This window comes from Notolepis coatsorum, assembly GCF_963971535.1.
Source record: "Notolepis coatsorum genome assembly, chromosome: 18".
NCBI classification, from domain to species: domain Eukaryota; kingdom Metazoa; phylum Chordata; class Actinopteri; order Aulopiformes; family Paralepididae; genus Notolepis; species Notolepis coatsorum.
In genome coordinates this window covers 71102840-71117491 of record NC_140182.1, presented here as the reverse complement: position 1 = coordinate 71117491, position 14652 = coordinate 71102840, and the positions used below count along the sequence as shown (strand labels likewise).

General features: G+C 44.1%; 1 protein-coding gene across 4 annotated transcripts in view; it reads left to right on the top strand.

Moving 5' to 3' along the window:
* ddx11 (DEAD/H (Asp-Glu-Ala-Asp/His) box helicase 11) overlaps positions 1-14652 on the top strand; it is a 49871-nt gene that overhangs the window by 13101 nt on the left and 22118 nt on the right. For all 4 annotated transcript variants that reach the window (XM_084335445.1, XM_084335442.1, XM_084335444.1 and 1 more), the window contains exons 14-21: positions 1147-1188; positions 1906-1973; positions 2077-2115; positions 3242-3383; positions 4642-4776; positions 6760-6872; positions 10432-10504; positions 11302-11405. In XM_084335445.1, coding sequence (XP_084191571.1) covers positions 1147-1188; positions 1906-1973; positions 2077-2115; positions 3242-3383; positions 4642-4776; positions 6760-6872; positions 10432-10504; positions 11302-11405 — 716 coding nt within the window. The remainder of the gene's footprint in view (positions 1-1146; positions 1189-1905; positions 1974-2076; positions 2116-3241; positions 3384-4641; positions 4777-6759; positions 6873-10431; positions 10505-11301; positions 11406-14652) is intronic.

The window sequence follows — 14652 nt, the reverse complement described above, 5'->3', positions numbered from 1 at the left end:
GTGATGGAGGGGCATGTGCACGTGCTGGGAGGTGAGTGTTTGTGATGGAGGGGCATGTGCGCGTGCTGGGAGGTGAGTGTGTTTGTGATGGAGGGGCATGTGCTGGGAGGTGAGTGTGTCATGTGCGCGTGCTGGGAGGTGAGTGTGTCATGTGCGCGTGCTGGGAGGTGAGTGTGTCATGTGCGCGTGCTGGGAGGTGAGTGTCATGTGCGCGTGCTGGGAGGTGAGTGTCATGTGCGCGTGCTGGGAGGTGAGTGTGTTTGTGATGGAGGGGCTTGTGCTGGGAGGTGAGTGTGTCATGCTGGGAGGTGAGTGTCATGTGATGGAGGGGCTTGTGCGCATGCTGGGAGGTGAGTGTGTTTGTGATGGAGGGGCATGTGCGCGTGCTGGGAGGTGAGTGTGTTCTGGGGTTTTCAGTTACTGTATTAGCGGTTGCCATTTTGTTGTTGGCAGATGTGTCATTGACTCTTTTTATTAAATCTTATTTAATCTTGGAAGGATCATTGAGAGCAAGCTCTCATTTACAATGACGTCAAAAAAAAAAAAAAACACATAATAAATAAAAAAACACACTATAGAAAGTCAATCAATTACACATTTAGAATGATTAAAAACAACTGGTGAAGTGGTTTGCTATTAAAGATTTTAAACTGACCAATAGATACTAAAGTGCATTGCCAAACATTCCATGTTTCTGGGGCCCAGAAGCTAAAAGCAGATTGTCCTAATCCAGTGCAAACTCTTAAATCTTAAGTGTAAAAGCCAGTCACCAGAGAGTGTGATGAGGTCCAGAGCTCCAGTCCAGTAATGAAGTGATGTATGATGGAAGATCACCAATAATAGCCTTATACAGAAACGGATGTGAATGCAAGTCACGTCTCTCTGCCAGAGAGGACCATCCGACCTCACAAATAGGATACAATGATGGAACCACAACTGTCACCAGTGATAAATCTAAGGACAGAATGATATACAGAGTCCAGCGGCTTTAGAGGAAGCAGCAGCGTGTCTATAAACTACGTCTCCATAATCCAGCAAAACGGCAAGAAAAGCGGCTTCAACGACCTTCCTTCTGCTGAGCATAGTTTAGCAGTTTTAGAGTGTTATTGGGTATTATTGACCTTGGCTTGTGATGTTTCTGGGCAGGTAAGGTGGGGCAGAATCCACAGAGCCAGAAGACTCAACCAGGTAAGTGTCTGAACAAGCGTGCACTGTAGGCCTGTCCCCGACTAAGGATTTGTATAGTCGACTTTGATTGGCCAAAATTAGCAGATAGTCGACTGGTAGTCGCCTACCAAATGCAAAAAATATATATATATATATATTTTTTTATCATTCCATTTGGGCTGTGGGGGGTGCTTAATGTCTGAAGGAGTCGACTGAAGGCTTCTTGTCCTCTGCAAAAGCAAGCAATTGGTCCACTGATGGATACATCTTGATATTTGTCTAGTCTAGTGTGTTCATTAGATGGGTGAAATCCTCTTTCAGTGCCTCTGTGCCCGTTTTCTTATGCCATTAGTGTTAGCCAATAGCCACGCTTCTAGGCCTCTTTGCTTTTGGAAAGAATGATCCCCCCAAAAATGTATAACATTTGATTTATTTTTTTATTTGGGCATTTGACTAAGAGGTTGACAGTCGACTATGGCTCCTTTCGATCGATTAGTCGACTATTCGACTAGTCAAGGTCAGCCCTAGTGCACTGCATGCTCCCACTCACTCGCTCTCTTTCTCGCACACACACACACACACACACACACACACACACACACACACACACACACACACACACACACACACACACACACACACACACACACACACACACACACACACACACACACACACACACACACACACACACACTGATTTTATATTTTGTGACCAGTTATCACCATTTGTCAACAGGAACAGAACTTCTCACCATTAACGACTTCCTGTTCAAGGCTCAGATTGACAACATCAACATGTTCAAGGTAGTGACAGTGATACAGCACTAAGATCTCTCTACCATACTGCAGCTACAGACCATTTACTAATCGTCTTTGTCTGTCTCTGTCATTCTTCTTCCCACTAAAGCTACAGAAATACTTTGACAAGAGCATGATCAGTCGAAAGGTAAGAGGAAAGCATGTGTGTTCTCTGATGTCTGCAAAGCCATGGATTAGATTAAAATGTATTGTCATCATACAGCACAAGTACAGTACAATGAAAAGAGGTTTGACATCCAACCAGAGTGCAAATGTAACAGTAAAGTGCAATAGTAATATACAATGTACAGGTGATTAAACTGGGTATAAAATATATAGATTAGTACTGCTGAGTGATAGTGCTAATCGGATGTATGTAAAGAGTTGTAGTATTAATATGTACAGTGATACAGGTATAAAGACACTACATTATGGTAGTGTAAGTCTTACTGACCAGCAGCGTAACTAGTAAGGGGTATGTACAGTACACATATAGATATAGTATCTACAGATGTTACAGCCCTTGGATCCAAAGTCAGAGACAGAGTCTTGACTGATGCATAAGACGTTCTTTATTTAATTCCAATCCGTGATGTTATTTGAGCACAAACTGCATTGGAAACTTACATAAACGGACACAAACATTTCACATAATGGTTTCCACAGTACAGTGCAAACACTAATTAAATAACATTGGTATCAAACTACAAGGATTACATTACTATACAGACATAAAATCATTCATTCACAAATTTCACTTTACAAAGTTACAACCATAATCAATAAACAACAAAGCATACCTTGCTGCACTCTCCAAGGAATGCAAAACATAATCCGAAAAGGTCCGTTCTTCTGTTTTTAAAAACACGGTCACAACATGGGGATAAAAGTTGCACAGAAATACAAAGCGATACAAAAGACGCATCAATCTTTCCTGCTGCCGACTACATTAACAGGCGCTTCCAGCTCTATTGATCTACGGTATGCCCGTAGTGACAGATTTATGTAGACCTACGGGTATCGAACTCCGGTAAAATCCCACACTTCATTTCAAGGCATACATGTCTGAATATTATTTAGTAAATTGCAATGGCTATTGCCTAGACATTTTTATATATATTCCCAACATTTATCCCTAACCCATAGCACGGATACAAATCTCAAGTGGTCCTTTACAACAGATATGTAAAAAGGATTGCATGTATAGATATACATATCTCTGTGTGATATATCTTAAAAGAAAATACATTCCCCTCTACATGTTCTCTCTGTAGCTGTGTGGCTTCATGGAGAAGTATGCTGGAAGCGGTGTGACGCAACACACACTGATCAGCTCCCAGGCATCCAGCAAGGAGAACCGGCACACCGCTGGCCTGAGCCGCTACCTTCAGACGCTACAGAGCAGCCCTGCCTCAGGTCAGTGTTCTGTCAGGCCTCAGGTCAGTGTTCTGTCAGGCCTCAGGTCAGTGTTCTGTCAGGCCTCAGGTCCGTGTTCTGTCAGGCCTCAGGTCAGTGTTCTGTCAGGCCTCAGGTCAGTGTTCTGTCAGGCCTCAGGTCAGTGTTCTGTCAGGCCTCAGGTCAGTGTTCTGTCAGGCCTCAGGTCAGTGTTCTGTCAGGCCTCAGGTCAGTGTTCTGTCAGGCCTCAGGTCAGTGTTCTGTCAGGCCTCAGGTCAGTGTTCTGTCAGGCCTCAGGTCAGTGTTCTGTCAGGCCTCAGGTCAGTGTTCTGTCAGTAGAGAGGCCGGGGTTCAATACCTCCGACTATCCACTAATTGCTGCTAGGGCTGGATATTAAGGCATCTGCTATTGACCAAATCACGCAGATACTACTTGGAATCGAACAATCTGGAGAAAAACAGGACCCCGATTTTGATAACTCAAGTCAAAATTGATTCTGCATTATTTATCTATTTTTGTATCATAGCATCCAACACACGGTAAAGTATATAGTTATTATATACAATATGTATATCTAGATATGAGCTTTAGTCCTTTACAGGAGAAGGACTGTCTGAGTGAAAGATGTATCATGGTCTTATTGGTCTCCAATGCAAGCTTTTCCTGCCTCCAACCCCCACCTCCCATCACAAGTACTGACTCCAAACATCAAACAAGGCAGCATGTTGCTCTGGATCCACAGGTTCGATCCAACCTCCTCATATTTAAACTGAATAACTAACTACTGTCGTCCTCCCTGTCCTCGCTCCACCTCCAAACAAGGGACTAAACATGTTTTGCAATTATGCCACAACAATGTGGAACGCCCTACCCACAGCCGTAAAAAATATGTGAATCATTCCCTACCCACCTTCAAAACCGCTCTCAAAGAGCACCTGCAATTAGAAACTGGCCCCGGTAAATATCCAAAACACTCCCCCAACCACCCACCCAACCCCCTCCAATGTACAGTTTCTTCCCCTTCGAATGTATATATATATATATATATTTTTTTTTTTATGATCTCTTTCTCTTAAACGGTACTGTATATTTGTATGTCTTGTATGTCATAAATGTCTTGATGAATTGAAAATGGGGGACCTTGATGTAAACAAGACGAAAGTCTTTTTCTGGTCTGCATCCCCTTAACAATTGTTTGTATTGAGCCGTGCTGTATTTGTACCCATTCTGCAATCTGTTAATAAAGTTTTAAATCAATCAATCAATCACTTTGTGCAGTTCCTCCAGCAGACCAGCAGGGGTCAGTGGAAGCAGAGAAGGTGCTGTCCGCCTCTCCCATGATGCAGGTCGAGGGCTTCCTCATGGCTCTCACTAACAGCAACACTGACGGTCGGGTAGTGGTGCGCAGACAAGGTACACACACACACACGGACCCAAACAGTCATGGTAATAAACTACATTTACTGGTGTATATATCGCTTTTTCTAGAACTTATAGAGATAGTTACCTATGTGTCTCTCCAGACAGTCTGTATACCGTCTCTCCCTCTCTGTGTCTCTCCAGACAGTCTGTATACCTTCTCTCCCTCGCTGTGTCTCCAGACAGTGTATACCGTCTCTCCCTCTCTGTGTCTCTCCAGACAGTTTGTATACCTTCTCTCCCTCTCTGTGTCTCTCCAGACAGTCTGTATACCTTCTCTCCCTCTCTGTGTCTCTCCAGACAGTCTGTATACCTTCTCTCCCTCTCTCTGTCTCTCCAGACAGTCTGTATACCTTCTCTCCCTATCTGTGTCTCTCCAGACAGTCTGTATAATAATAATAATAATAATGGATTGGATTTATATAGCGCTCTTCATGACACCCCAGTGACCCCAGAGCGCGTACAGAGTCCATTATTCGTTCATACACAGTCATACCGGTGGTGGTAAGCTACAATTGCAGCCAGAGCTGCCCTGAGGCAGACTCACGGAAGCGTGGCGAATAATCATCGCCTACGGCCCCTCCGACCACCACCAACATTCATTCACATGCATACACATTCATACGAGGCAAGTAGGTTAAGTGTCTTGCCCAAGGACACAACGGCAGTGGGATGGACATGGGCTTGAGCGGGATTCGAACCACCAACCCTTAGATCATTGGACGACCCGCTCTACCCCTGAGCCACGCCGCCGTCCCTCTCTGTGTCTCTCCAGACAGTCTGTATACCTTCTCTCCCTCTCTCTGTCTCTTCAGACAGTCTGTATACCTTCTCTCCCTCTCTGTGTCTCCAGACAGTCTGTATACCTTCTCTCCCTGTCTCTGTCTCTTCAGACAGTCTGTATACCTTCTCTCCCTCTCTCTGTGTCTCCAGACAGTCTGTATACCTTCTCTCCCTCTCTCTGTCTCTCCAGACAGTCTGTATACCTTCTCTCCCTCTCTGTGTCTCTCCAGACAGTCTGTATACCTTCTCTCCCTCTCTGTGTCTCTCCAGACAGTCTGTATACCTTCTCTCCCTCTCTGTGTCTCTCCAGACAGTCTGTATACCTTCTCTCCCTCTGTGTCTCTCCAGACAGTCTGTATACCTTCTCTCCCTCTCTGTGTCTCTCCAGACAGTCTGTATACCTTCTCTCCCTCTCTGTGTCTCTCCAGACAGTCTGTATACCTTCTCTCCCTCTCTCTGTGTCTCTCCAGACAGTCTGTATACCTTCTCTCCCTCTCTGTGTCTCTCCAGACAGTCTGTATACCTTCTCTGTCTCTCCAGACAGTCTGTATACCTTCTCTCCCTCTCTGTGTCTCTCCAGACAGTCTGTATACCTTCTCTCCCTCTCTCTGTGTCTCTCCAGACAGTCTGGATACCTTCTCTCCCTCTCTGTGTCTCTCCAGACGGTCTGTATACCTTCTCTCCCTGTGTCTCCAGACAGTCTGTATACCTTCTCTCCCTCTCTGTGTCTCTCCAGACAGTCTGTATACCTTCTCTCCCTCTCTGTGTCTCTCCAGACAGTCTGTATACCTTCTCTCCCTCTCTGTGTCTCTCCAGACAGTCTGTATACCTTCTCTCTCTGTGTCTCCAGACAGTCTGTATACCTTCTCTCCCTCTCTGTGTCTCCAGACAGTCTGTATACCTTCTCTCCCTCTCTGTGTCTCCAGACAGTCTGTATACCTTCTCTCCCTCTCTGTGTCTCTCCAGACAGTCTGTATACCTTCTCTCCCTCTCTGTCTCTCCAGACGGTCTGTATACCTTCTCTCCCTCTCTGTGTCTCTCCAGACAGTCTGTATACCTTCTCTCCCTCTCTGTGTCTCTCCAGACAGTCTGTATACCTTCTCTCTGTCTCTCCAGACAGTCTGTATACCTTCTCTCCCTCTCTCTGTCTCTCCAGACAGTCTGTATACCTTCTCTCCCTCTCTGTGTCTCCAGACAGTCTGTCAGACAGTAGTGTCAAGTTCCTGCTGTTGAATCCAGCCGTCCCCTTCGCCCAGGTGCTGAGAGACTGCAGGGCTGTGGTCATAGCTGGAGGAACCATGCAGCCTGTAAGCTATTTCCATCCCCATAACAACAACAACAACAACAACAACAACAACAACAAACGGAGCTCTCTGTGTGATAACTCATTCGGGGCCAACAGCGTATAAATAACTGCCAGTTATTAGACGGGCCCCGTCGTAGCAATGCCATGCTTTAAAAGATAGGAGTGAGTCACCTTGTTTGTAGAGCTATAACTGTATTCTATATTATAGCTATGGATACAATTAGGGATGGCCGATATTATCGGCCGATATTGGCATTAAAATGTGATATCGAAAATTATCGGCATCGGTTTAAAACCTTTATTTATTTTTATTTTATTTTTATTTTTTTGTACATTTATTTCACCTTTATTTACCCAGGCAAGCAAGTAAGAACAAATTCTGTTTTTCAATCATATATCGGTATATCGGTATCGGTAAAAAAGCCAATATCGAGCATCCTAAGATGCAATACCCATGCCCATTTGACATCAACTATCTATCCATACGTTCCCGCGTTATACCGTGGTGAATATAAGTATGGTTTTAGAGTGGTCTGGGGTAATTCCCGAAAGGCTGTGTTATAGCCTCATAAGTGCCTACTCTAAGCGATGCCGTTTCTTGCCTGGACACGCTACTATTCCCAAATCAAATCTATATAATGGGTATTATGCATGAGAGGGGGGTGGGGGGGGGGGGGGTCGTTTCTGATTATTTGATTGCCAGTAACGGCATTCGTGATTGTTTGATCGCCATCTGGTACATCCGATGTCCATTTGGTCCACGGCATAACCCACCACAACATATGGATCGGGGATATTTGACGCGCTTTAATGGAACCGGGAGAACCGCTCGACTGGCCCGACCCAGAAAACTGCGCCCGGTGACATTTAACCGTTGCACAGGCCAAGATATAAGGTTTCAAAGGGTGCTCGATACCGCCGTCTAGCTGGATGCGGCCGGTATTGCACTTTGGTGATCTCAGACTCATAACCTATGGCAGGGGTAGGCAATTAAATTTGGCCGAGGGCCACATTTTTTCCAAGCCATTGTATGGGGGACCGGAAACAAACAATGGCTAATTTAATATATTGATAGTGAAAACATTTTAACTCTGTGACAGACCACCTTATAACTAAGACATACATTTGTGGCAGAGGCAGATAATGGACAAAATAAACGAGCTGCATAGGTGGCCATTTTATTATAAAACCAGAGACAAGCGCCTCTCTCTTATCGGCCTATCTTACATTACGCGCAACCAATGTGTCTATCTGACGGCCCTTTCTGTGGAGCACACTGGACTATTGAGAAACCATAGGAATTTTCCATTGGTTCGCCCAGTCCATGTGACCATTTCTAGCATTTCCATTGGCTATAGTGACAGACATAGATATATGATAAATGGATAGATACAGCGGATTAGATGCAGTCCAGAGAAAACAACCAATCTAGATATTTCAAGATTCTATGCTTTACATCCGCGCATTCTCTGAGAGATGCACTACATTTTGAGATGACAATCGATTCCGATACAATAAAGCAAGTCTTTATCACAAACAAATCCAAAGATATTTAATGTTTTAAAAAACATGTCTACTGTTGCGCCCGGCTTTAGAGGGTTAAAAGCCTAATAGTATTTTTTATTTAGTTAATAAATGTCTTGTTGTAATTCCTTATATACCTAATGTAGCGCATCTTCTTGAAGCAGATTCAGCTTTTTTTGCTCTGATTGTGTTGATGGAATCACGTTAATATAGAGAGATGAAAACAATACGTTATTTCGATTGATATGAATTGGATAATGCTAGCAGGCTGCAGGCTGTTAGAGGTTAGAGGCAGAACTAGCGTAACGCGCTGTTTGGGCGTAGAGAGAGCGTACGTCAGTGGCCAATCAGATCGCAGAACCCGAACGCGGAACTGCAAGTTTGTTGGTAAAAGACTACACGCGATCGGACGTTGTGGACAGCGACTCCTACAGGTCGGTTGGTGCGCCTGTACAGCAGAAGGAAGCAACGGGGGCAGCGTGAGCCTCCCACGCGTTACTCCTCGCCACTCAGAGATCGCGCTGTTCAGGTGAAAAGATGCGACGGCTGCCTCCTCGTGTACCGGCTTCGAAAATGGGGAGAAAAAGTAGATTAAAAAAAATTTAAACATTAGTTCGGCTAACAAATATACTAATTGAAATGGTTCAGTTTAATTGCATTGTTACTGTTCACATGTGTGGTGCCGTCACAGTCATATATAAGTAAAGATAAAGTTTGAATGACTTACTGAACTGATGTTTTAATTTCACACCACACATGTGGTGTGGCTTGTTTGTTATTTCAGCACCAGGCGCTGTCCACCGACTTTTTTCATGTTGAGCAAGCACTACATTGCACCTCACTGCCTACCTGTTATTCACTCTCAACATGGATTAAACAACGTATAATAAGCATTCTTTAGGTGGTGGTAGTTTCTCTATTTGGACATTATAGCTAACATATAGCCTAGCCTAGTTGGTATAAAAAAAAAATTATTCTGAAGGGCCAGATATTATTGCTGGCCTGTGCCCTATGGTAACACCAAGGTCCCTGGATGAATAATGAATAAAAATATCAAATAAACGACCAAAACCCGAGATATCTCGGGTCTGGCAGCCAACGCATGTCGAGTTAACCCGACTTATCTCGGGTTTGGCAATTAAAGAGTTAAGGGCCAAATAACGTATATATACGTTTTTGGATAGTTTTTCCTTTTTTTCCGATTTTAATATTCTATTCAATGTCACAGACCTGTATGTTGCCGTTAAAAGGCATACTGGGACCCCGGGGGTGCAGTACCGGCCATATCCTCCTAGGTGGCAGTATCGAGAGTGCTGTAAACCCTGTTCCAGACCGAGTGTTACATTTAATTCCCTCCGGGCACAGAATGTTAGTACAGGGAAGCCTAGAGGTTCACTCGTCACATTGAAAAGTGTCCGGGACACTCTATGCCTGTGTTGTGCCGGATTATGTCGTGGACCAGATGGACATCAGATGGACCAGATGGCGATCAAACAATTGGAATATTCTTTTTGGAATAGCCCCGGTCAAAGGTAAGGACTATCTGACGTCAATTCCAGCTTGATCGTACAATGTTTTCATACCGATCCAGCTGATCAGCGTGTGTAGTGTACTGGCAATCAAAGCATCAGAAATGACCCCCCCTTTTGTGCATTCATGATGAAACATAATACCTATTATATATTTTATTTGGAAATAGTAGCGTGTCTAGGGATGAAACGCCAATGCTTTTAGTAGAATTCACGTTGCGCCCTATAACTCAGCCTCCCAGGAATTAGCCCGGATCACTTCGAAACTATACTTATATTCACCACGGGATAACGTGCAAACATATTCATGAAATTTTATTTGCATCTTGGACAGAAGATAGTTACTGTCAAATGACCATAGTATTGTATCCATAGCTATAATATAGAATATAGATATAGCTCTACAAACAAGGTCATCCCTATCTTTAAAGTGTGGCCTAGCTAGAACAGGATGAGGAAAATGCCCGGCCCTGAAAGAGCTGAGGGTGTGTGTGTGTGTGTGTGTAGGTTTCAGACTTTAAACAAGAAGTGCTGTTGTCTGCTGGAGTGGGAGAGGAGCGCATCATGGAGTTCTCCTGTGGTGAGTGCTCCATCTTAATAACGATACTTCAGATGATGCTGTTCCTCTAACGTCTGGGGGCCTCGTATATCAACATGTCCCTGTGTGGGGGAAACTCTGAGACATGATGAAATGCTGGGCAAAAACCTACTTAAAGGGGACATGTACTATAAATGTCATTTTTCAGTCTCTAGCATTGTATTATAGTAATAGGAGTTAGTATCAATGTGTTTTAGTGTCTAAATACAATATTGGCGGATTGCTCTGATTCAGCTCAGATCATTTCCTTCTCCAGTAAATTAGGCCATCCTGATTTGAAGGCCTGAATGACGTTACTCAGGCTCTGGGTAGCAGACAGTGATGTGATTGGCTCTGTGGTTGTAGCTAATGCCCGCCCACAATCTACATAGACTGACTGTACACAGCGAGTGGAAACCACTTCCTCATACTCTGCATGCACTAGTCTGGAGGGAGAGAGAGAGAGAGAGATAGAGAGCATTCAGGAGCTTCGAATTAAAATCGAAGCTCGGCCCCGAAGCTTCAATTGCCAGAAAAAGCTTCGAAGGTCAGCCCTAAATAAAATGGTATATTGCTTATACAAAGTTGTATTGCTTATAAAAAGGTGTATTGCTAATAAAAAGTTGTATTGCTTATAAAAAGTTGTATTGCTTATAAAAAGGTGTATTGCTAATAAAATGGTATATTGCTTATAAAAAGGTGTATTGCTAATTAAATGGTATATTGCTTATAAAAAGGTGTATTGCTAATAAAATGGTATATTGCTTATAAAAAAGGTGTATTGCTCACTCTGTGTGCAGGTCATGTTATTCCTCCAGAGAACATCCTGCCCATAGTGCTGTGCAGCGGACCCTCTGGTCAGGAGCTGGAGTTCACCTACCAGAACAGAGACACACCACGCATGGTAACACACACACACACACACACATACACACACAGAGCATGGTAACACAACATGCAATGCAACACACACAAACACAGTGAGCATGGTAACACAACATACAACACACCAGGGGTGTAAAGTACTTGAGTAATTGTACTTTGTTACAATACTTAAGTACTGTTTTTCGGGATTTGTACTTTACTTGAGTATTATTAGGTTTGTATCATACTTGTACTTATACTCTTACATTTCAGAGAAAAAAACATACTGTTTACTCCTTACATTTAAAATGCAGACCTACAAAGTACAAATCTGGCAGGTCCAGCCATTTCAATTAGTATATTTGTTGGCCGAACTAATGTTTAAATATTTTTTGATCTACTTTTTCTCCCCATTTTCGAAGCCGGTACACGAGGAGGCAGCCGTCGCATCTTTTCACCTGAACAGCGCGATCTCTGAGTGGCGAGGAGTAACGCGTGGGAGGCTCACGCTGCCCCCGTTGCTTCCTTCTGCTGTACAGGCGCACCAACCGACCTGTAGGAGTCGCTGTCCACAACGTCCGATCGCGTGTAGTCTTTTACCAACAAACTTGCAGTTCCGCGTTCGGGTTCTGCGATCTGATTGGCCACTGACGTACGCTCTCTCTACGCCCAAACAGCGTGTTACGCTAGTTCTGCCTCTAACCTCTAACAGCCTGCAGCCTGCTAGCATTATCCAATTCATATCAATCGAAATAACTTATTGTTTTCATCTCTCTATATTAACGTGATTCCATCAACACATAAATGTTCAAAACATGACAAGACGGTTTGCATCACTTCCCACGGTTCTCTGCACTTATTCTACCGGTAGTGCGGTAGTTGTTGCCACGGTATTGGGTCTTTTGGTGAATACTACATTGGCGGGGAAGAAGAACACTGATAGAGGTGTGTGGACCGTCCTGCGAGCCCCAGGCCACCGCCCTGCGAGACTTGTTTCCTGTGCGCCTAAAATTCTACCTGGTCTCGTCCCGTGGGACGGTGGCCTGGGGCTCGCAGGACGGTCCACACACCTCTATCAGTGTTCTTCTTCCCCGCCAATGAAGTATTCACCCAAAGACCCAATACCGTGGCAACAACTACCGGTAGAATAAGTGCCGAGAACCGTGGGAAGTGATGCAAACTGATTTATGTTGTGTTGATGGAATCACGTTGGAGAGATGAAAACAATACGTTATTTCGATTGATATGAATTGGATAATGCTAGCAGGCTGCAGGCTGTTAGAGGTTAGAGGCAGAACTAGCGTAACGCGCTGTTTGGGTGTAGAGAGAGCGTACATCAGTGGCCAATCCGATCGCAGAACCCAAACGCGGAACTGCAAGTTTGTTGGTAAAAGACTACACAATGTCCGATCCCCACCCACTGGCTTTCCCACCCCCTAATACTGCCAATTGTATTAGTATGAACGACCAGCCAAGCCGGAAGCAACGCCGAGAGCTGGGCTCTAACCCAGCATTTCCTGCGTTAGTGGCGAGCGCCTTGCCCACTGTGCCACTTAGCCGCCCTTGGCCGAACTAATGTTAACGTTATTAATCCTGCGGCCGCACAGCCAATCAAATCCCCATCAATGGAAAATTAACCCGCCCATACCCATGCTGATTGGTCCTTGTGCAAGACTAGAATGTGGGGATCTTTGATTAAACACCTGCTATAAGAAGAATAAGACAGTCAGAAAAAAAGTTTTTACTTTTACTTTTTAGTACTTAAGTACATTTAAAAGTAGACACTTTTTGACTTTTACTCAAGTGTGTTTTTAGCCAGATACTCTGACTTTGACTTGAGTACGATTTTGAGACGGTACCCATACTTTCACTTAAGTATAATTTCTGGGTACTTTTTACACCCCTGCAACACACACAAACATAGTGCGCATGGTAACACAACATACACTAACATAGCGCACAGTGACACACAACACACACAAATGCAGTGCACATTGGTAACGCACACAAGCAGAGACTCGGTGCGCATGGTAACACACACAAACAGGGTGGCAAATTAACTGCAGGCAGCCACCAGGCCAAAGCTGCCTGATAAGTCTGTTTACGACCAGCCTCTCGTTGGCTAATCAGCCGTTGTTGGGAAGCTTCTCCTCTGTTTAGGAAAACAATCTGTCTCAGATACTGAGTGGCTGGTGAATGTAATGAGCACGTCCACCACTATGGCCTGGGGTAGAAGTAAAGTTCCCTGGTTTAATCTCTCACTGTCACACAGTTGTAGCTTTACTGTTCTGACTGAAGACCACTGAGAAAGGTGTGTGTGTGTGAGGAGGACTGAGGACAGAGAATAGTGAAGCAGGCAGCCGTCGACCAAAACAGAATATCTGAAAAAAAATAAAAGAAAAAAAAATAACCCTACTACTATGCTACTATACTTTATACAGTGGAGGTATATGAGTCGTCTGGTAGTCGGAAGGTTCCGAGTTCGATTCCCACTCCTCTCGGGCAGCATGTCGAGGTGTCCTTGAGCTATACTATACTTATACTACTACCTATCAAATGTAATGTATCTATACTACTATGCTACTATACTTATACTACTACCTATCATCAATGTAATATGTCAATACCACTATGCTACTATACTTATACTACTACCTATCGATGTAATATGTCTATACTACTATGCTACTATATTTATACTACTACCTATCGATGTAATATGTCTATACTACTATGCTACTATACTTATAACAGTAAGTATATGTCTGTAGAAGCCAAAACCGACATGTTAGAAATTGTATTATTTATTTATGGTAATGGTGGTGTATTTATGTTTGAAAGGGGCACACCACTTCTTATAATAAGAGGCTCTGTAATCGGAGCAACGGCATGCACCTGCTGAGGAGACACATTTTCCTACCTGAACTGAATCAGTGAACAACTGAACTGATTTACTGAGTTACGGAGCAATAGAGACCAAAAACTGTTCTGTTTAATCATCATTTTTCTTTTGGACAATAAACCCTGCAAACTACATCAGCTGCAGCCTGGACATTCAACTTTGTCAAACTCCACAACCTTTGTTACAGAGTAGAAAACATCTAAGTAGTGGTGGGCCTGATCTCTGCCAACGACGAGAGGGCCTACCTGGAAGAGGTAGAGAATCTGTCACAGTGGTGTCAGGAGAACTGCCTCTCCCTGAACGTCAGCAAAACAAAAGAGATGATTGTGGACTTCAGGAGGTCGGGGGTCAAGGACTACAGCCCCCTCAGCATCGACGGGGCACC